This window comes from Citrus clementina, unplaced genomic scaffold (assembly GCF_000493195.1).
Source record: "Citrus clementina cultivar Clemenules unplaced genomic scaffold, Citrus_clementina_v1.0 scaffold_2, whole genome shotgun sequence".
NCBI classification, from domain to species: Eukaryota; Viridiplantae; Streptophyta; class Magnoliopsida; order Sapindales; family Rutaceae; genus Citrus; species Citrus x clementina.
Genome location: NW_006262688.1, coordinates 25,998,403 through 26,019,108, shown reverse-complemented (window position 1 = coordinate 26,019,108; position 20,706 = coordinate 25,998,403). Strand labels below are relative to the sequence as shown.

Sequence of the window (20,706 nt, the reverse complement as noted above, 5' to 3'; positions counted from 1 at the left end):
AGACCAGTAGGCAAAGTCTACTAAATTTGTTAAGACAAACGAGTGTCAATTCCTGCTCAGTCGTCTATAGGACCAGCGGGCAAAGTCCATTAAATTTGTTAAGGCAAGCAAGTGTCAATTCCTACTCGGTCGTCTAAAGGACCAGCAAGTAAAGTCTACTAAATTTGTTAATGCAAGCAAGTGCCAATTCCTACTCGGTCGCCTAAAGGACCAGCAAGCAAATTCTACAAAATTTTACTAAGGCAAACATGTGTCTATTCCTGGTCGGTCGCCTAAAGGACCAGCAGGCAAATTCTATAAAATTTTACTAAGGCAAACGTGTGTTTATTCCTGCTCGATCGCCTAAAGGACCAGTAGGAAAATTCTACAAAATTTTACTAAGGCAAACATGTGCCTATTTCTGCTCGGTCGCCTAAAGAACCAGCATGCAAATTCTATAAAATTTTACTAAGGCAAACATGTGCCAACTCCTGCTTGGTCGTTTGAAGGACTAACAAGCAAAATTCTATGAAATTGTTAAGACAAGGAATTGCCTATTTCTCCTCGGTCACTCAAAGACAAACTGACATATTTTTCAAGGTAATTTCCAGAAACAACCCATAAGCATAACTATAGCAAGAAAGAAACTGAAAAACATCAAAGGTTTATAAACACTCAAACGTTTGCAAATAAACAAAAATTCAGAATTTACATAGAAAACAAGGTTATGGATTGTGAGGCTCAGCAACCTCAGTAGAAAGAGGATCAGCAATCTCGAAAGAAGAAGGACTAGCAACTTCTGGAGGAGCAGGTGTTGACCCCTGACCTGCCCCCAAAGCATGATCCCTGCTACCTTCTCATGCTCCCCACCTGAAGAAGTCTTGACCTAGTCCTGGTCCCCCTGGTCCTTATCCCCCTGATCTGACTCGGCCATATACTTCTGCACTCCCGCCTCCAGCTTGCTCATGTTAAGTTATGGATATTCTTCCTTGAGCACAAACATGATGCACTTGTAGTAAAAGGCAAGCCCATAGTTACGCCGGCAAAACCATTGGTATCTTTGACTTGTTTCTGTGAGCGCAGACTTGGAAATGAGAGAAAAGGTGATTTGGGTCCCAGGAACACGGGCAATTGCTAGAGCAGGGAGAGTGCAACCTTCCCTTCGTAGACAACACAAACGTTGGTGGAACGATCAGGTCGGGCAAAGGACGACTAGATTTCAGCATCAACATAACGGAAGAAGTTTTCATGACTTCCCTCCCCTCATTAACTCCTTTCTAGTAACAACCAGTTTAGATAACTATGGAAATTTGCAATTTCAGTTGGGTTCAGTCTTTGATCAGTCTATCCATAATTTATTTATTCCTTCTCAATCTACTTGATCAGCAAACAAAAATTATAACATGATAATGAACAGGGAAGGGCAAAAAAAACAAAAAACAAACGCGAAAGAAGCCGTACCTCTGGACTGAGTGACAACACATTTAACAGTTAAGATCCAATTGATTTTTCCATTTACATAATTCTTTTTTTTTTTAATGAATATAATGTTTTCAATTTAAAGCTAACCTACATGACAATTGACAAGAAGTGAAAATTAGATGACTCTTTTTCCCCTTATTTTTAAAATTAAGTAACATAATAATCAATGGTGAGTTTAATGTGGCGAGTATTTTTTTTTCATTATTATTAAATAGCATTACTATTTCTTTAGTGTGTATATATATTATTATATGGGATAAGGTTATAGACTAATCGGAAGGCACAGATTGAGGGGAATCTATTTCCAAAATAATAAAGATTATAAAATAAATCCAAAATGGAAACAGAGAGACAACACCTTGTTGAAATCGGAATTGTCCGTATGTCACGCGGTAAATAAATGAACTTACTTACACACACGCATACACTAATTTGAAACGGAAACAAACACTATATATTAGAGTGAAGTTGGGACTCTGTTTCCTCACAAAATCAACAAACCAAAAACAAAGCAGTGCCTCCACCAAAGAGACAAAGAGACTCCACTTCTTTAGCCATGGCCGTAGTGAGCAAGATTCTTAATGTTTGGTGTGAAAATTTCGAAATCGTGATGCGCTTTCTTGACAAGCTTTTAAATTGTTTCAACGTGCTATCCATCGACACCGAGTTCCCGGGCTTCCTCCGCAACACCCCCAGAAACGCACCGGCCGTTGAGTCTTACAATGATCTCAAGTTCAACGTTGACTGCACCCACCTCATTCAACTTGGCATTACTCTCTCCGACAACGAGGGCAAGATCAGCTATACTTTTGAATTCAATTTCTCTGACTTTGATCTCAAGAAAGACCTTCACGCTGGTGATTCTATTCAGCTTTTGAAGGATAGCGGCTTGGATTTTGACAAGATTCGGAAGGATGGGATTCCCAGGTGTGTTTTTGCTCCAAGATTCTTGGAGGTTCTGTCCAAACACAGAGAGAATCTCAAGTGGGTCACTTTCCATGGTTTGTATGATGTAGCTTACTTGGTTAAAATCTTTACCAACGACGCATTGCCGCCGACAGCCGAAGCCTTTTCTGGGGTTGCTGCTCTGTTTTTCCAGAGTGTTTTTGATATTAAAGTTGTCGCGGGATATTGTCAAGGATTACAGGGCCTGAAGCTGGGGTTATCAAAGCTTGCTAGGATTTTGAATGTTAAGAGACACGGAGGCGCGCACCATGCCGGGTCCGACAGCTTGCTCACGGCTGCTGTGTTTGCAGAGATGAAGAACCGCTATGAGCTTGAGGAAAGTGCGTTTGATGGGTTCTTGTATGGATTGGATTCGAGAATTGAGAGTAAGCCTGCAGAGATTATGATGTTTCAGTATATGCAGCCCTTGGTGATTCCTCAGCCCCTGCTTGTGCCTACACAATTTCATCATCCTCTTGCTTTAAGTTACTATGTTCCTGCTTGATTTTGATGTAAATATGTGTGATAAAGTTCTACACAGACTTTAAATTTTTTTTCCCTTCTGTTTTTCTTATGGTTATCTTCTATTTACATAGCTTTTTTCAAACTCCCAAAAGCTCTTGGCAAAAGTAAGATATACTAAAAGCTTCATGTTATATTTTGTTGTGTATTAAAAGTTGTACAATTTGATGGCTAAGAAGTAAAAACAAGAAAGTAAATGAATGAAAAGAAAACTAAAAATCTAAAAGTTAAAGAGAGAGAGAGTGGAACAATACCACGCAGGGAAAGAAATATCTACTGCATGATCGAGTAAGAGCAGCTCTGGAAATTCCAAATATAGAATCACACGACAGTTTCCCCTAATACACAGTGTGCGTGTGTGTTTATGTTACCAGTACAAGGAACCAAAAAACATATGAACCTGCTACTTCTGTAGAAGATATTCAAACAGAAAACCAGAGGCCTGTAATTATTATTTTTCTTTATAATATTCATGTCATTTATTTTTCTTCTCTGAATATTTATTCATGAAGCCAAAAACATTTAATTCCCTGATCCAGCGAGTCTTCGTCTTGTGGCATTTGAAACAGACACCTGTCCAAGCCTGTCTGCATTCTTCTCTATCATCCGCTCTTTGAGTGGCATATAATGTCGCATCCATACACCAGTATAAACCTGGAAAACAGCAATATGAGAAATAAACAAACAGCTAAAGTCACCCGAGTCAAAAAGGTTAATCAGCACACTCCGTTAGAAAAACAAAATGAGGATATCCAGTATCTCTACAATAAATTGAAATTAGAAACGGTTTTGAGTTTTAGAAAGGTAGCGATCCGATTCACCATATTATTTAGCGATAGCTCCCAGAAAAACAAACTGAGAACTCTTTCGTTGTCCTACATTTTATTTTTGATTTCTTTCCAATTGCAGAGCAGAATTTCACAACCAAAGTAACCTCTCACCTCTCAGCACTAGTAAAGTCTTATCCTAACCTCATTCTATTGAGACTTGTAGACAGAGATGCATCCTAACTGTACGCCACTGAAAATTGTATGTATTTGATCACATGTGGAATTTCATTAACTAAAGAACTAACCTGTTGGGGTCTCATTATCTTTGTGTCAGGATCATCCAAGGACTCTCGCCAGTGTGCTAAGTACCCAGCCATGCGTGGGATGGCAAATAGAACAGGGAAAAACTCCGTTGGAAATCCCATTGCCCTAATTACAGAGTAATAGTTTTTAATCCATTTTACACACAGAAGTAATAACAATGAGTAATTTTAATAAAATATCATTCGTACCTATATATCAACCCAGAGTAGAAGTCAACATTTGGATATAGCTTCCTCTTAACAAAATACTCATCAGATAGTGCAGCCTTCTCCAAAGCAACAGCAACCTGCAAATAGAATAAGCTCTCAGTAACTGCACAAATATCATCCATATGTAAACACATTCAAGAAAATCCAAAGTGAATACCATGTCTGAGTAATTGCATACTAACACAAATCTCTCATAATCAAAATTAGTTCAAAAGAGCATACAGCTCTATTAACTTGAACTGTGGCGAAGATCACTTTTGAGACAAGTTGAAATGAGCAAATAAGAAAAGACAGGTTTTTTTCCCTCACCGATAAATATGATTTAGTACGCATTTTTTATTTTTTTTTCTTTCAGGGATAAGCATAATTTGGTATTTGTCCATGTGGAGGAACAAGTCTAAGCAAAATTTGAAAGCAGAAAAGTACCTCAATAAGAGGATCCCGGCCAACAATGGAAAATACTTCCTCTGCTAGTTTCCTAATGACCTTTGCTCTGGGATCATAGTTTTTGTATACGCGGTGCCCAAAACCTGACATCTTCCTCTTTCTGAAAAAATAAAGTAGCAATGACAATCAGAAAAGCTAGAGGAAATATATATATATATATTACCTGACCTGTCAGAAACAGATTAACAGATTTTAGTAGTAAATAACAATTACCTATTCTTCACACCTTCAATGAACTCGGGTATATTCTCAACTGTACCTATCTCATTCAGCATCTTAAGCACAGCCTAAAAATCAAAAAGGTCAAAAAATATTAAAGAAGAGAGAATTAATTCCCCTGAAATAACATACTTTCTTGTTGTTCATTGAGCAGTTCAATTAACCATAACAACACTGCTTTCAACTTTTGAGCATGGAATATATTATGAAGATAAAACAAGTTATCATGCTTACCTCATTGGCTCCACCATGAAGAGGACCATAGAGTGCTCCAACAGCGCCAGCAAGTGCGGTATATACATCAACACCACTAAAAATAAAGGCATAAGCATATAACAAAACAATGTGGATGTCGCTTTATTCATTTAACAGAAGAGCTTAGATGCCTACCTTGATGCAAGATGACGGGCAGCAGATGTGGAGCAATTCATTTCGTGTTCAGCATGTAGTATGAAGAGAACATCCAGCACACGAGCTAGTCGGGGATTGGGTTTATATGCCCTATTACCTCTGCAGGTTTTATAGAGGAAACTTATTCAGTTTCAAGGAGGCCCCTATCCAATACTTGAACATTATTGAAAAAATTGGGTCAAAAGAAAAATCCATCACGATGTCAAAGCATTAAAATTGAATTCTTCAGTCTTTCATAAAGAATCTAATAGAAATGAAGGCATGAGTATAGCCCTTTGGAAAGAGTAGGAAAAGAAAGCAGAGAATATACAGTGAATCAAGCATGTATAGGAAGTTTTCTGAATAAGAAAGGTTGTTTGAAGGTAGAACTGGAGGTCTCCCTGCCATCCTCAGATAAGCTGCCGCTGCAATGGTTGGTGCCTGCAAAAGAAAAAATTAATTTAAATTTACTCACAGATTGAATTAAGTGGACAAGTTACAGAAAACAAAGATTGACGATAGTGATATTATATTAGTTCGGTGAAGGATAAAGATAATGTAGAAATATATTCGACTGAATAACCTTGCCAAGAATACGTGCTATTTGTTTGTCCCTCACTTGTTTCGACTTGTAAATATCTTGGCCCTGACAATAAAATAATCCAATATTAAATCTCATAGCACCATAAAATTTTCTCAAAAATTTAAAGCACACATAAATCTCTAGCAAAAACATTAGAGCATTAAAGGGTCAAAGCACTAATAAGGTCACTTAGTAGAAATTATAATATCAAAATTTATCTAAAAACTAAGGCTTTCCATAGATTAAATTTTCTGATAATGCATGGGATTGTAACACATCCATAACATCTACAAATGAAAAAACTACATGATGAGAATGTTTTGGCAACTTCCAGCAACCAGAAATGCACGGAGAAGGTAGAACTTAAAAAAGCCTAAAAAAAGTGATGCACGTGGTATAGATGGACTACGCATCGCATCTCATATAAAGAGCATCCAATGCCTAAAACTCTAAATTTAAACCATTAACTTACTTTGAGAGCAGGGTTGGCATCAGGATGAAAGATAGAAAGAGCACTCATAGCACTGACAAGCACTCCCATAGGGTGTGCATCATGAGGCATTGCCTGGATAATATCCTACAAAACAGATACGAGTACATACTAACTTGTCAAATGCATCATTTAACTTGTAAAAAAAAAGTACATCCATATCCATGTGAGTATTTCATATCCATTTTGTGTCGTAGCGCTCATGTTCATGTGTCGTAGAAACCATGAAATATATAACTAACCATACAAGAGTCCAAGCAAAACAAAATGATAAATAAATAGACAATGATAAAATCTAACCAAAATTCCCTGTGGCACGGCAGAATGCTGAGACACAGCAAATTCCCAGTCTGTCAGCTGACTTTCGGAAGGCAAATTCCCATACACTGAGAATAAAAAAAGTACAAGACAAGATTTAATCCAACATAATTAACACCAACTGATCCAAACTAGTAAGCAAAACAAAGTTCATATTGATGATATAAGATTAGCAAAAACATGAACAAACTTACTCAAAAGATAAGCGACTTCCAAGAAAGAACTGGACTCTGCCAATTCCTCAATAGGGTAGCCTCTGTATCTAAGGATACCCTCATCTCCATCAATATAACAAATTGATGATCTCACAGGCGCCGTGTTCAAGTACCCCGGATCATACAGTTTCAAACCCTTGTCGTTCTTTCCTGTTGTTATCTGTAAATGTAAATCCACCAAATTCACAAACAAAGCGATAATTATAAATATACTAATTGAAAATCGAAAATTCTTATAGAAAGAAAAAAAAAGAATTTTATTAGTAATACTACAACCTTCTTGAAGTCGGTGGCTTTAACGGTGCCTTCCTGAGAGACAGGTATCTGGTATCTTTTGCCGGTTCGTTCGTCGACGACGGTCAAGCTGCCCTTGAGATTTCCCGGAGGTGGTACCATGGACTGAGCAGAGGTGCACCATGGCTCGATGAGCCTGCCTTGATTTGACTCGGTTGATGCCAAATGAGCTGTCAGTACGGCCAACCGCCCACGAGCTGTAACGGCCGACGATGATTCTACGCTTGGCGCCATTGTTTTTGAAGCAAAACTAGATAAAACGAGCTCTAGTCGAATTGATTCGGTTGATGAATGAGTCAATACAAATTGAATAAATGAATTTGCCTTCAAGTTTGATTGAGAGAGCTTTAAGCTAATCTGGTCAAATTACCTCTCTTTAAAAATAGGGAAATTTACACTAATAACCAAAAAAACTTTGCTTTTTTTCATTTTAACTCCCCAAAAATATTTCTATCAACATTAGTCATTAAACAACATTTGAGTCCAAAATACCCCTCCCTCATCTCTTCCCCAACACTCCCTTTCTCTCATCTCTCCCAAACCGATCCAACTCCCATCATCGGCGGCGACATCAACCCTCGTCGGCGGCGGCTCCATCTCTCACCGGCATCCGATCTACGATCCACAACCTTCAACAAAACCTAGGTTAGTCATTTTTCTTATTTTCATTAATTTAAAATGAGATTTTAGAATAATAATAGTTATAGCTTGAGATTGATAATGGTGGTGATGATGTTTGTGGTGGTTGGTGGTGTTTGGGAGTACTGTTTTTGATTTTGGAGTGATTGCGCTTAATTTTGGGGGTGGGAAGGGAGGGGGGCAGGGCGCGCGCCGGCGCCCATCGCTGGGCAGGCGCCTGTCGCACCAATTTTTTGGTGCGAGAGGGCCTGTCGCACCAGTTTTTTGGAGCGACAGGCTTGCCTGTCGCACCAGATTTGGTGCGACAGGCGCCTGTCGCACCAGAAAATTAGAGTTTTTTTTTTAAAGAGTTAATTTTTTATTTCTGTAAATATAATGTAATAATTTTATAAATATTACAGATACATGGCGAAATCAGAATCACCGGATATTGAAGTAGGCAAGATGTATTTTCGTTATGCTGATCACTTTCCTGGTCGAATTTCGAGCATGTGTATGTTATCTTCGGTCGTAAAAGCTATCGAGGAAAAATTAACAAAGCGGCAGTTGAGTATGTTCAAAAAGGATATATTTGGGCATTTCTTGGAGTATCGAAGTTTTCCATTTAGTGGGGTAATTTTGTATAATCTTTTACTGCGTCAAGTGGCCTATGAAGAAGATAGCCGTGAGGATCAGTTATGGTTTCAAATTGGTAAGCATTTGATTCGCTTGTCAATTGTCGAATGGTGCTTGGTTACTGGACTTTCATTTGGTGTTGATACCAATGAAAAAAATGATGAAATGGAGCAGAGGCTACGGAATACGTATTTTGGTGGTGTGCATCGTAAGATTAATGTGAAGCAATTTGATGCCGTATTTGTTAACATAAATATGTTAATAATATTGATTTTGATGATAACAAATTTTAAATGTATTTTGACAAAAATATTGGAGCTATTTCTGAATAAACGAAAACCCTTCTAATCATTGCCTTATTTCTTCATAAAAGATGGATTTTCAAATTAGAAAGAAATTCTCTGCAAAAACTTGTTTAAAATTGCAATTCTGGTCATAAACGGTGAACCGTTTATTTTAAACGGTTAACCGATTAAAGGCAGAGAGTAACACATTTCCTAAACCTCTAACCGTTTATGAAAAACAGAAAACACCCAAGATGGGAAGGCTACTGGAACCTAACGGTGAACCGTTTATTTTAAACGGTTAACCGATAACGTCCAGAATTGAAGGTTGTCCTCATCTGGCATTGATTAACGAAAACTGATAAGGCTGAATTGTTGTGCAGGTTACTGGAGCCAAACGGCAAACCGTTTATTTTAAACAGTCAACCGATAATATCCAGAAACGTTACTTCATGCAAGTCCTTAACCGTTTAGTGTAAATGGATAACAAATGCTCTTCTTGCAGGTCTCTGGAAGTTAACGGCGAAAGGGCAATCCTAAACGGCAAACCGTTTATTTGAAATTTGGCCCAACGGTAACTTTGACCAACCGAAACGGTTAACCGTTAATGGTTAACGGCGAACCGTTTTCTGTCCGACAGTTTGTAACGGCTAGATTTTCAAATCCAAGTATAAATAAGCTCATTCAAATTCAAAGAAGATTGATCACAACACGACCATTTTGAGCTAATATTTGAGAATACAATCTTCATAGAGCTTAGAACACATTCTTGCTTCATCTACTCACATATTAAGCATCATTGTGTAATCTTATATATTGTGAGAGGCAAAACAGTTTGTAATCTTTTACTTTGAGTGATTGTAAGTGTTGGGATACATTTGGGTTAAGAGATTGGGGATAATCTCTTGTTGTAAAGGTCCATTGACACCTTGGAAGTCAAGTGTAAGCATTTGAAGCCTTGGAGGCTTGCTTAGTGGAATCCTCAAGCCCGGAAAGCTTGGAGGCGTGGACGTAGGCGAGGTTGGCCGAACCACGTAAAAATCTCGGTGTTTGAATCCCTCTTCCCTTATCTTTTTATATTGTGATCATCTTAATTGTTATTGCTTTGAATCTGATTTATAATTGTATTAAGTTTTTATTTAATAAATTGAATAATTTTTTAGAATCCCAATTCACCCCCCCTCTTGGGTTGCATACTTGTATTTCAGTATTTAAGGAGTTGAATTTCGAGGAAATAGACGATATGGACGCATTAAAGATTGCGCTGTTTTATTTTGCGGACAGAGTACTAAATGCAAGAAAAAATCACTGTCAAATTAATTTCGATTGGCTTGACCAAGTTGATGATATTCAGTACTTCCGAAAGCGTCCATGGGGTCTATTGTCGTGGGAATTGATTTACGAGAGTCTTGACAATGCACTATTCGAAAAAGACGAGAAATTTAAGAAGATTCGGTTGAAAAATCCAGATCATAATATTGAAAAATACAATCTTTACGGATTTACGTCTGGGGTGCAGGTGCTTTTTTTTGTTTATTAATAAGTTTTATAGTATTAAATATTTGATAGTTGTTTTATTTGATTTTTCACTTTGGTTGTTGTAGGCTTGGATTTATGAAGCAATCGGAGGGTTACCATCAACATGGGTCGTCAAAACGAAGAGTAAGATTCCCCGCATTCTGCAATGGAAGCCTATGGCGTCTTCGAGAATCAACTTTGCGGAGGTTTATTCGTTCTTCAACGACGAATCTCGTCTTGTAAGTAATATGTATTACTTATTTTTTTAACTTTACTAAATTTAAGTTGGGTATACTTACTTAAATTTTTCAATTAAATTTATGGCAGACAGACGTTTTACAAACTCTTGAGCCAAATTCAAAGGAGAGTAGCAGAAAATATTGGCTCTCTGTGAAGGATTACTTGCTAAGCATTCCAGACTGGGTTCATAAGGTCGGTATACTGTAAGTACAAAATTTTTTTTTATCGAAATTTTTGACTTTTCATTTAGTAATTTTAAATGATACTTTATATAGCACCAACCCTCAATCAACGCGATGCCGTCGGTTACAAGACAATCGGACGAGCATGACGATCATGACAACATACCAAACCCAATACCAGAGCAGCGTCATGACACTTTTGAGCAGCGTCATGACACTTTTGAGGATGAGGTGACTGTTGATGACCACCCGCAGCAAACAGACAACTCTGATGACGCACGGGATTCTGAGGTTATAAATAATATACGATATTTTTCACTTTGGTTGTTATTATTTTTTTATTGTTATTCTAAAGTTTTATTTTTTTCTTTTGTATTAGTCGAGGACAAAGCAGTTTAATGATTACGTACGACGACGGCTGGATAAGATTGATCGTAACGTGTATGAAATAAAGTCAGAATTAAAAGATTTTAAAGAAACCGTTGTTGGCTTCATCGACACATTTTCTAAACGTCCAAATAAGGATTCTCCCACTGCACGCTCGTATGCGGTAAGCTAATTTAAATTAAATAATTATGTTCGTTTAACTTTTAATTTGATAATTATTTAATATGTTCTTTTTGGCGATTGTACAGGCCCCGGATGACTATGGAGTGTATACTGACGTGGGCAATGAAAATTTGTCTACGCCCACGTCATTGGTTAGTTTCTACGGGGATGTTAGTGGGGAGAGCGTGCAGGTGTTCACAGAGGTGCCTCCGGGCGTTAGTAAGTTCGGCCGCGTGTACATACCGTCGTATGTTTATAACAGTCCTTACATGATTCCTCCGGTCAGGCGAGGACAGAACGTCCGGAGGTTACCTCGACCCCAAATCATGGAGCATGCAATTGACATGAGTACGAGTGTGGATGTAAATCCACTGAGAGGATTGGAGGACTCTAGTTTGTTTGCTGAGTTTGATCGATGGTTCACTGGTGATATCAGAGTCCGCCGGAACGTCCAGCACCCGCGGTCATTCTTTCAAATAATTTTGGGGACAGCTTCGATGGCATGGCTAGGCGATGAGGTATTTATATTTTCCTCGTGGTGTATACTGTTGTGGATTTGTGTATAATTTTTTTTTTAAAATCGTAATATTTCTGTTTCTCTACAGCATATTCACGAGTATCTCCGCTTGATTAGCAAGAAACAACGGCAGTATCCAAATGCCTTACTCCAACGTGTCACACATACGGACACATTTTTTTGGGTAACGTGCCGACAAAACTTATAAATACTATTTAATTTCTTTAATTATTGCCTTTAAGTTTTATTAATTTATGCATTTCTTGGTTATCTATGTACTAGGTGTTCTTGAATCAGTTATGGAATAACGGGAATTGTGCAGTCGATTCAATGGTATTCGACGACCGCTTGAATAGTTATCTTTGTGGGCGACAGCATACAATGTCAAAATCAATGACGGATGTCGATATGGTATGTATTTTATTACATTTCACATGTTCTATACTGAAAATATTCGAGGAGTTGTTTTTTCTTTGTTGTATTTCAATTTCATATATAACGAACATGTTTTTTAATTTTTATATGCAGTTACTCATCCCTGTTAACTTGGACGGCGCGCATTGGGTACTAACACGAGTTGACTTTCGGAAAAATAAAGTCTGGATTTATGACTCATTACTCACATTTCGCGACGACAAAAGGTACAAGTTGAAATTCAAGCCACTTGAAGTTATATTCCCTCGATGGTTGGAATATGTTGGCTTCTACAATATACGACCTGAGTTGCGGAGTGAAGACCCGTGGAAAGTTATCGCAGTTAAGAGCGCGCCGCAACAAGAAAGAGGCACTGGCGATTGCGGTGTTTTTGTATTGATGGTTACGATGTATTTAATGTTCGGGCTTAGGTTGGAGTTTAACGCTAGTCATGTCGAGTACTTTAGAAAGAAGATTGCGGTTGATATATTTAATGACGATATTATATTGTAGACCTATGTAGTAATTTCAATGTTGAAATTTATATAATTTTAATGCCTCACATTTTGAACTTTAAAATAAAATAAAGTTTTATGAATAATAACAATTTTAACCAACGAAATACAAAAAACAATAACAGTTTTAACCAACGTAACACAAAAACAATAATAGTTTTAACCAACGAATAACACACAAAATACAACTAACTTCGAGTCGACACAATAGGATTCTTACATCGCTTACGATTATGGCCAAGTTCATGACACCGGCCGCATCTTACAGTTCGCCGGTCAATGTCCTCGCCAGCCGAGGGTATTCTGCGCTCTTTACGACGTCCAGGTGGCGGTGCCTCAACTGGTGGGTATACCTGCAGCTCCTGAATTTCATCTGGAACTTCCCAATCAGCCACATCACCAACTGGCTCCACTGGTTGTGCATAAGCCATCGCCAACGATTCTGTAGTGTAAAAGTCCGAGCAAAGGTTAATAAAATCCACCCGGTGTGTTAGACACGCCGCAATTGCATGAGCACACACAAGCTGATCAAGCTGAAACACTCTGCAGGAGCAAGTTCTCTTTTGCAAGTCAACCAACCCTTCCTTAAGCCCACCGCCTATAACTTGAAAGCGATGCGGAGACACCGGCCGAACTATCATTCTTTCAGCTATAGTTCTCCTCTCAGTGACTATTTCATCCGCCCATGTTGTTAGCCGAGTAGTCATTGATTCAGCCACAATTTTTCTATCATAAAACCATTGCTGCAATGTTTTCCTGAAGTGATCAACAAGATGAGTAACAGGAAATTTTCGAGGTTCCCTCATGAAAGCATTAACACTCTCCGCGATGTTGGTGGTAAGAATGTTGTACCTCCTACCTTGAAACTGAGACCTTGCCCAATTACACGTACCGACATTATTTTCTAGGTAATCAGCCGCACCCGAGTGGATCATCCACAACCCTTCAAGTTGTCTCTTAAATTCCTCGTGGCCATATGCTTTTGCTGCATTAATAAAGGCAGGTTCAAATTCATCCCAAAGAGTTTTGGACATTCTAAATTGTGACTTAATGTTACCTTTGACGTGGTAAAAACAAACGCCATGAGTTGCATTGTGAAATACTTTAAGAACGGCTCTCCTTATGGCAGTGCATCGATCAGAGATAATTACCAACTCAGGTCTATCACCAATCACTCCATGTAACTTCATCATAAACCATTCCCAAGCATCATTATTTTCTGAATCCATGATCCCAATGGCTAACGGATACAATTGATTGTTACCATCAAGACATGTTGCCACGAACATGCTTCCACGATATAATCCCTTCAGATGAGTACCATCTACAGCAATGACAGGCCGAATGTACTGCATAAACCCCTTGATGGAAGATCCGAGTGCTACAAAATAGTACAAGAAATTACCATCTCCATCCTGCTCGAGGTGAGTGACTGTACCCTCATTCGCTGTAGTTAGTACGTGAGAGTATTTAGGGAGCAAGTTGTATGACTCTGCAGGGTTGCCGCGTACTATTTCAAGACCAACTTCTCTCGCCCTATATGCCTGCTGGTATGTTAACTGAACACCGTATTCCTGTTGCATACCTGCTCTTATGTCATTGGGAGTATAAATCCTCTTATCTTGAATATACTTTTCTGCAATAATATGACCGACAACCCGGCTCCTTACTTGATGACGTCCATCAACCAATACCTCATTATGACAAGTGTGTACATTATCAATTCTCTTCACCACCCAAGGAACATGTTGCTCGTTCGAACTTCTAGTTGCTCGAATACGCCATTTACATGATTCTGAACAACAGTGAGCCTCGAAACGTGTCGTAGTAGACCGTGCAATCTTGAAATCAAACTTATCTCTAAAGGCCACCTTGCGTAGTTGTAATATAAGCTCATTCTTCTCAGCAAATAGTTTACCCACGCTGATATCATCTGAGTCACAATTGCTAACAAAGCTTGGAGCAACCATGTTCGAAGGTAAAGTTGGAGCAAGACTTGTAAGGGGGTCAATTCTCCTTCTCGATCGAACCATAGAAGGAATAGGTCTATTGCCTCTGTTATTCACAGGAGTATTGTCTTCACACTCATCCTCATCTTGAAACGACGGAACATTCGAAGGACCGGCTGCTCCATCATCACCATCATTATTGAAACGAGTGCCCCGCCTTGTATTATTAGAAGGTTCTGCACAAATATTATCCCCCTCTGTCTCATTATGAAAATCATCATTGTCCCGAAAATCATTGTTGTGATACGGAGAATATTGTTGCTCCAACGACGTTGTTATTGGAAATACCGTTGCTCCAACATCCTGTAACGTAACGCCATTATCATCAATGTTGTCATAATTGTCGTGGATTGGAGAGTAATATTGCTGCAGCGATATTGTCCTTGGCAACACCTCTTCATCATTATCGGGGCCATACATATTTGCTCTAAATGAAGTTTCTGTATCGACATGTGGCTCAATACCTTCGCTCGGAACTCGAGGTGATGTGGTCACGAATATAGGAATGCATCCAAAATTAGCTACGTCAGATGCCATATGCAACACAACCCTCACCATTTCATCATCACATATATCCATGGGCATTGCACATATACGATATAATGTGTTACTAGACCTCAAAGTTGTCTTCATTGTGATACTATAGTCATTAGGATTTATTTTTAACACCTCGTATACTCTTGCCAATAACTGATCAAACAGGTAATTTTTTCCAACCAAAAGAGCTTGATTTTTACCATTCACGTACTCCATACAGCCATTCTCTAATGTCTCCCACCAACCATCGTAACACAATTCAAGTACAACTGAATCCATTAAGCCTTAAATTAAAAAAAAATTTATTTCAGTCCTAATTAAAATAATACAATTTTAATAAATCTCCAAGTTTTGCTGCGACAGGCAGCCTGTCGCCAAATTCAGATTCACCCGACTGAGTTCAGTAAGTTCAAAAAATAATTCATACCAGTAAGTGATGTCGATTTGTGTTGAATCTGGATAGATTATGATCGGATATCACTTTCACAGTTGTCTTTTGCGGTTGCCGTTGGCTGATGATTCAAGAATGAAAAGCTGCTTTTGGTTTGGCGAGATGGGAGAAACAATGTTGGTTTTGTTCTGTAAAGAAGGGTAATTTGGGAAGAAAGGCTTGTGTTTGGCTAATGTTGATAGAAAAAAATTGAGAGGATTAATTACGAAAATAATAAAATATTAATGATTATTTTTGTAAATTTCCCTTAAAAATACTGCCCCGTAGGCAATGTGTTTCGTATTATCGATATGGAAATTATTTTAATGTCATAAAAGTTTTTACTCGAAACCTTATCTATTTATTAATTAATTAAAACCTGTCAATTTTCTTGCCCGAGCAGCAGCATTGCGTCGTGATGCTCTCCGAATCAACGGCTGAAGTTGTCGTGATCCACAGAGTGAAGTGAAGGTAGTTTCATTGGTCACACCATACCATAGTGTTTCTTCTGGAAACGTGAATTTACAACTCACAAGGTTCTGCAATGCTGCTTTCGTAATTATTTGCGGGGCCCAATGTGACGCGGCTGATAAGATAATACTTGATCGTTGCCAAGTCGACAAATCCTAGGGATGCTAAACATTGACATTGTTTTTTCTTTTTCTTTTTTTTAATCATTACCAAGAAAATCACTTAGACGATTTAACACGATACAACACAAAAAGCGTGGTGGGTGGTTTATGATGGTTGCAACTTGAGCCGGCGGCTCAACTAATATAATTTAACCAAAAAAACTTATGTTAAATGATTGGGAGCAAAATTTATTACACAGCATTAGCTGCATTAGAGAGAGTGTTACTACAGAAGAGTTTATCTGTTACTAGCTATTTTTGGTACCAAAAGCGATGAAGTTCACACTAATGTCATCGGATAGAGACCATCTTCCTGTTAAAGGATTGTACACAAATCCAGCCATCTCTTTAACCTGGATGAATAAACCCAATCATCAAAGTCAAAAAAATGTTAGCGACATGAATGCAAGGAGTGTGAGTTGATAAAGCGAGCAACCCAAGCGAAAAAAAAAATGTGTATATTTGGCTTACATCTATGGAAGCACGTTGTAGAATTAGCACGAGCTCTTCGGGAGTAAGGAAACTTGACCACTGATGTGTACCTTTTGGAAGCTGAACAAATCAAGCATACAGTAACATCAGATTAACATGATGACCACACTTAGAAAGATTTGAGAGGAAAAGCTGGGCCTAATGACAAGACCAGCAATAGAAACAATGGTTAAATGTTATTAAATAAATCATCAAACATTTCATTTTAGCTATAATCCATTTTATCAATTATGAGATGAAAATTTAAATACAACCAATAGTAAGCTTGAATAACTTCTATGCTGAAAAATCATATCACTACTAAAGGCTGCATGTTGATGAGAGTGAATTTGACAGGAACTCATAAATGAACAAATCAAAATGTTTAGAGATGAATCATCTCAGGTGATGGAGAAATCTAAAGGCAAAGAATATTCTATGATGTGAGATATGCCCCTAAATGCAAATCAACAGATACCACTGCCTGAATGAGCAACAGAATAATACCCAATGGAGGATGTGTTCTGCTGCAATGATGGCAGTTGCATATGCTCTCACAGAACGATTTATTGTTGAAATCACTGTAGCTCCCTCAGATACGGTTAATGCAGACAAAGACTTGCAGAATTCAGCAGGATCTGCTACATGCTCAATTACCTGAAGTGAAAATGATCAAATTGGCCATAAAGTTGTAAGCAATTTTCATAAACTTGAGCAAACAATATGTTCATTCTTCACAAGAAAAACTGTACACATGCATGGATACATATACACTATACAATTATATGGATGGATGAGGAGTAAGGGAGTGAGCACCTCTGAAGCAATCACAGCATCGAACTTCCTCTGTTCCTCTACGAGCTTCTCTGTCCATTCAATTATATTTATGCAATAAACAAGTAATCATAAAAGGTATTGGAATAAAGAATGACCCAAACTTATTAATCATTCTAGAGCGAAAAATCAGAACCAATAAATAGCTAACTAAAGATATCTGGGGAAATAAAGATACCATTTGACTTTTTGATGTAGAAATTATCACCATATCATAGTCAATCAGCACACCAAAATCATGTATGACATTCCTCTCCAATATATTGACATCACTACAAGTTCTATGATTTTATCCACTGCTAAGTAATCGCTTACAATGCCCTCAAGTTTTTCTCATGGATGCTTGAAGGAAAAAGACATGAGAGTAGCAAACGTATTTTAATAAACTTTGGCACCTCAATCATACATGCATTAACAAACTAAAGCACCAGCAAAGCAATCTATAACAAGCTATAACATGGCAATACCAAAACAAACTCCAAAAAGGTACTGCACTCAAGCAGAAACGTAGAATGGTATCAATTCTCATCAGAACTTTTACCAAACTGTGATCTCATAATGCATAAATGCACAAAATCAAGCATCAATCCTCACAAATATGTTCACCACACAAAGGGATGTAACCACCCATTAAGAAAGATAGATTTGCAAACACAGCAATAAGAATTTAAATGCATGTAGAATTGAGATTACTAGAAAGCTTGACCTACAGGCTACAGAGGAGATGAACTAGATTGGCATATACCAGCTGTTGTGCAGCAGTACTCAATAGTTGAAGTCTCTGGATCCAAATCCTGTCCAAAAGATGGTATGTTAAAATCGAAAACTCGATCAGTGAAAGCAAAATGAATATAACCCATATATAAAGATTAAAATTTGTAATTTAGAGTGACAGTGCTTAGAGAAATTTAATATTCAAGAATACTGCCTCCAGGGGCAATTTGAGTTTCATACATTCATCAGCAAAGAATAAATGTTAAATCCAGAATTAGCTAGAAAATATAAATGTATTCATATCAATTTGACATGATCTAAATAAGAAAATGACAATACAGCATGCAGGCGTGCGATCTTGATATTTTTCTCCACAGCATCAATGCCAGTTACAGTAGCTCCCATTCGAGCCAAAGGCTGAAGCAGCAACGGAAAGAATAAATATTAGCCGAAGACAACATCTTATTGGAAACCATTTTATGATAACAGTGAAAAATTAATAATAATAAATGAATCAGTATGAAAATGGCTAAAATTTACATGTGTATACCTACGTTCCCTGACAACATTATTACCACTCAACTTTCCTCGCATCAACTTCTAGCCAATTTTGCGAGTTAGATAACCAGTAATAAGATATATCTACCCAGTCAGCGATTTTGTACTCTATAATTGAAGCTAAAAATACAGGATTGAAGCTAAAAAGTAGACTTCAGTTTTGTGATTGCTGAAACCCATCATGCTAAAAAAATTAAAAACAAAGGAATGCATGAATGTTATATATCATCACGAAAGAACTCGAAATCCCCCATAAACAATGTATTCTTTTTTTCTGGATGCAGTTGAAGTGAGGGAAAGACAAACTAAATAAATAAATAAATACCTCTGAAAGGATTCCACCTCCACACCCAACATCAACAATGTTTAGTCCTTCAAATGGCCTAGCAGAGTAAGGATCTTTCCTGAAACAAGGAAAACCAATCAGAATCAAAAGAATAAGGACGAGAGAGAAATTTCACTTCTTATAATAAAAGATAACTCAAGAAAAATATAATAAATGCAAAGAAAGAAGGCATATCCAAATCAACAGAGGCCCTTCAGAAAGAAACAAGTAACCGTGCACCAAACTTGCCTCTGCCAAAACGTAATTTTGCCATAGAAAGCTACTTCTGAACAATCTAAGGAATTTTTCTAATAGCAAGGCAATTAAGTGATTAACTCCATTAAAAGAAGCTAAAATATGGACACTCTGGGCGGTGATCCATATTTATTTTGAATACTAAAAGTATCAACAGTTAAAGCTAACAGTAGCCAGAACAATATGGGGGAAAAAATCGTAGATTTTGATTTTAACAAGTAAATAAATAAGAGGCAAATGAAAATGAACCTGAAATGTCGACAAAGAGTGGAGCGGATGAAAGCCAATCTGGTAGGATTCAAGGCATGCAATGGTTTATACGGCCCTTCAGCGTCCCACCTAACGTTGATAACAATAACAGAAAATATTTTTATAATTAATTATCCATATAATACACGTATCAAATAGAAAAGCGGCAAATATTAACCAGAAAATGAGAGAAAAATTGAACCAGGTATCAGCAATGGCGGAGAATTTGGCGAGTTCGGCATGTTTCAAAGAGGAGGGAGCTGAATGTTTCTTGTTGTTGTTGAGTTGGCTGTGATTTTCAGCTGTGTTAATAGAAGGCGAAACTGAAGCTGAATCGATGGCCGTTGAAGCAATCGGTTCTTGAGCAAGAGTGGAATCTGAGAAGAATCTGACACTGAGAAGAGCTCCGTTACATCCGCTAAGAATACGGAGATGCCTCGCCGCCATTTTTGAGATTGAATTTGAACCCATTCTTTCTTTCTTTTCTTTCGTTCTTTCCTTCTCTCTCTCGATGTATTTTTTCGACTCGGCGCGTCGATGCCTCTGATCGAGAAACAGCACCGTTTTTTCAGATCGGCGGGTGTACTTAGAGATTTAAATACTAAGTGTCCATTTCACACTCTTTGGGCGCGGGCTCACAACAAAGTGGGCCTTACTTGTTTGAGCTTGGGTCCATTCTGAATGGGCGTACAAACAATGGGGAAAACCCACTTTGTTTTAAACCCCAAACAAAAAAAAAAATTCAGTTTCACTTCACAAATTAGGCAAAAAGACAATATATTTATGCAATTCAAAATATACGTATGCATAGTGTTGTTCTTTTCAAGCATCTATGACATAAGCAAGATTTTGAAGCTTGCTTACTTTTGGGGGCATCAAAATTGGCAAAGAACTTAAAATTATTACAAAAAGCAAAGCAAAAGCCAAAAGGTGAAGGAAGAAAAAATATGTAAATGTGAAAATGTAATTTCCAAATGTAAACGTAATGTATATTTTTGAAGTAGTACAGCTTTCCCACGTGAGTCCCCTGAA

General features: G+C 37.8%; 4 protein-coding genes and 1 long non-coding RNA gene across 5 annotated transcripts; 2 read left to right on the top strand and 3 right to left on the bottom strand.

The window, feature by feature from the left end:
• The first annotated feature begins 1,875 nt into the window (after positions 1 to 1,875).
• On the top strand, positions 1,876 to 3,099 carry LOC18052590 (putative CCR4-associated factor 1 homolog 8). Its single transcript, XM_006447950.2, has one exon. It carries the CDS (start codon positions 2,018 to 2,020, stop codon positions 2,909 to 2,911), a length of 894 nt encoding a protein of 297 aa, XP_006448013.1. The 5' UTR covers positions 1,876 to 2,017; the 3' UTR covers positions 2,912 to 3,099.
• Positions 3,100 to 3,190: 91 nt separating this feature from the next.
• On the bottom strand, positions 3,191 to 7,568 carry LOC18052589 (citrate synthase, glyoxysomal). The gene is made up of 13 exons (XM_006447949.2): positions 7,170 to 7,568; positions 6,873 to 7,053; positions 6,661 to 6,746; positions 6,343 to 6,447; positions 5,871 to 5,933; positions 5,619 to 5,728; positions 5,288 to 5,407; positions 5,132 to 5,207; positions 4,892 to 4,965; positions 4,658 to 4,778; positions 4,211 to 4,308; positions 4,004 to 4,127; positions 3,191 to 3,582 (listed from the first exon to the last, which is right to left on the bottom strand). Exons 1-13 carry the CDS (start codon positions 7,419 to 7,421, stop codon positions 3,451 to 3,453), a joined length of 1,542 nt encoding a protein of 513 aa, XP_006448012.1. The 5' UTR covers positions 7,422 to 7,568; the 3' UTR covers positions 3,191 to 3,450.
• A 3,352-nt stretch (positions 7,569 to 10,920) lies between these two features.
• On the top strand, positions 10,921 to 11,439 carry LOC112101206. Its single transcript, XR_002907315.1, has 3 exons — positions 10,921 to 10,956; positions 11,045 to 11,215; positions 11,301 to 11,439. It is a non-coding gene; the product is annotated as an uncharacterized LOC112101206 (long non-coding RNA).
• A 1,409-nt stretch (positions 11,440 to 12,848) lies between these two features.
• LOC112101014 lies at positions 12,849 to 15,227 on the bottom strand. The gene has a single exon (XM_024190909.1). The coding sequence runs from the start codon at positions 15,225 to 15,227 to the stop codon at positions 12,849 to 12,851; it is 2,379 nt and encodes a 792-aa protein (XP_024046677.1).
• Positions 15,228 to 16,390: 1,163 nt separating this feature from the next.
• On the bottom strand, positions 16,391 to 20,224 carry LOC18052588 (ubiquinone biosynthesis O-methyltransferase, mitochondrial). Its single transcript, XM_006447948.2, has 9 exons — positions 19,877 to 20,224; positions 19,675 to 19,764; positions 19,171 to 19,249; positions 18,627 to 18,704; positions 18,319 to 18,367; positions 17,556 to 17,605; positions 17,247 to 17,396; positions 16,740 to 16,820; positions 16,391 to 16,621 (listed from the first exon to the last, which is right to left on the bottom strand). Exons 1-9 carry the CDS (start codon positions 20,143 to 20,145, stop codon positions 16,517 to 16,519), a joined length of 951 nt encoding a protein of 316 aa, XP_006448011.2. The 5' UTR covers positions 20,146 to 20,224; the 3' UTR covers positions 16,391 to 16,516.
• Positions 20,225 to 20,706: the final 482 nt, after the last annotated feature.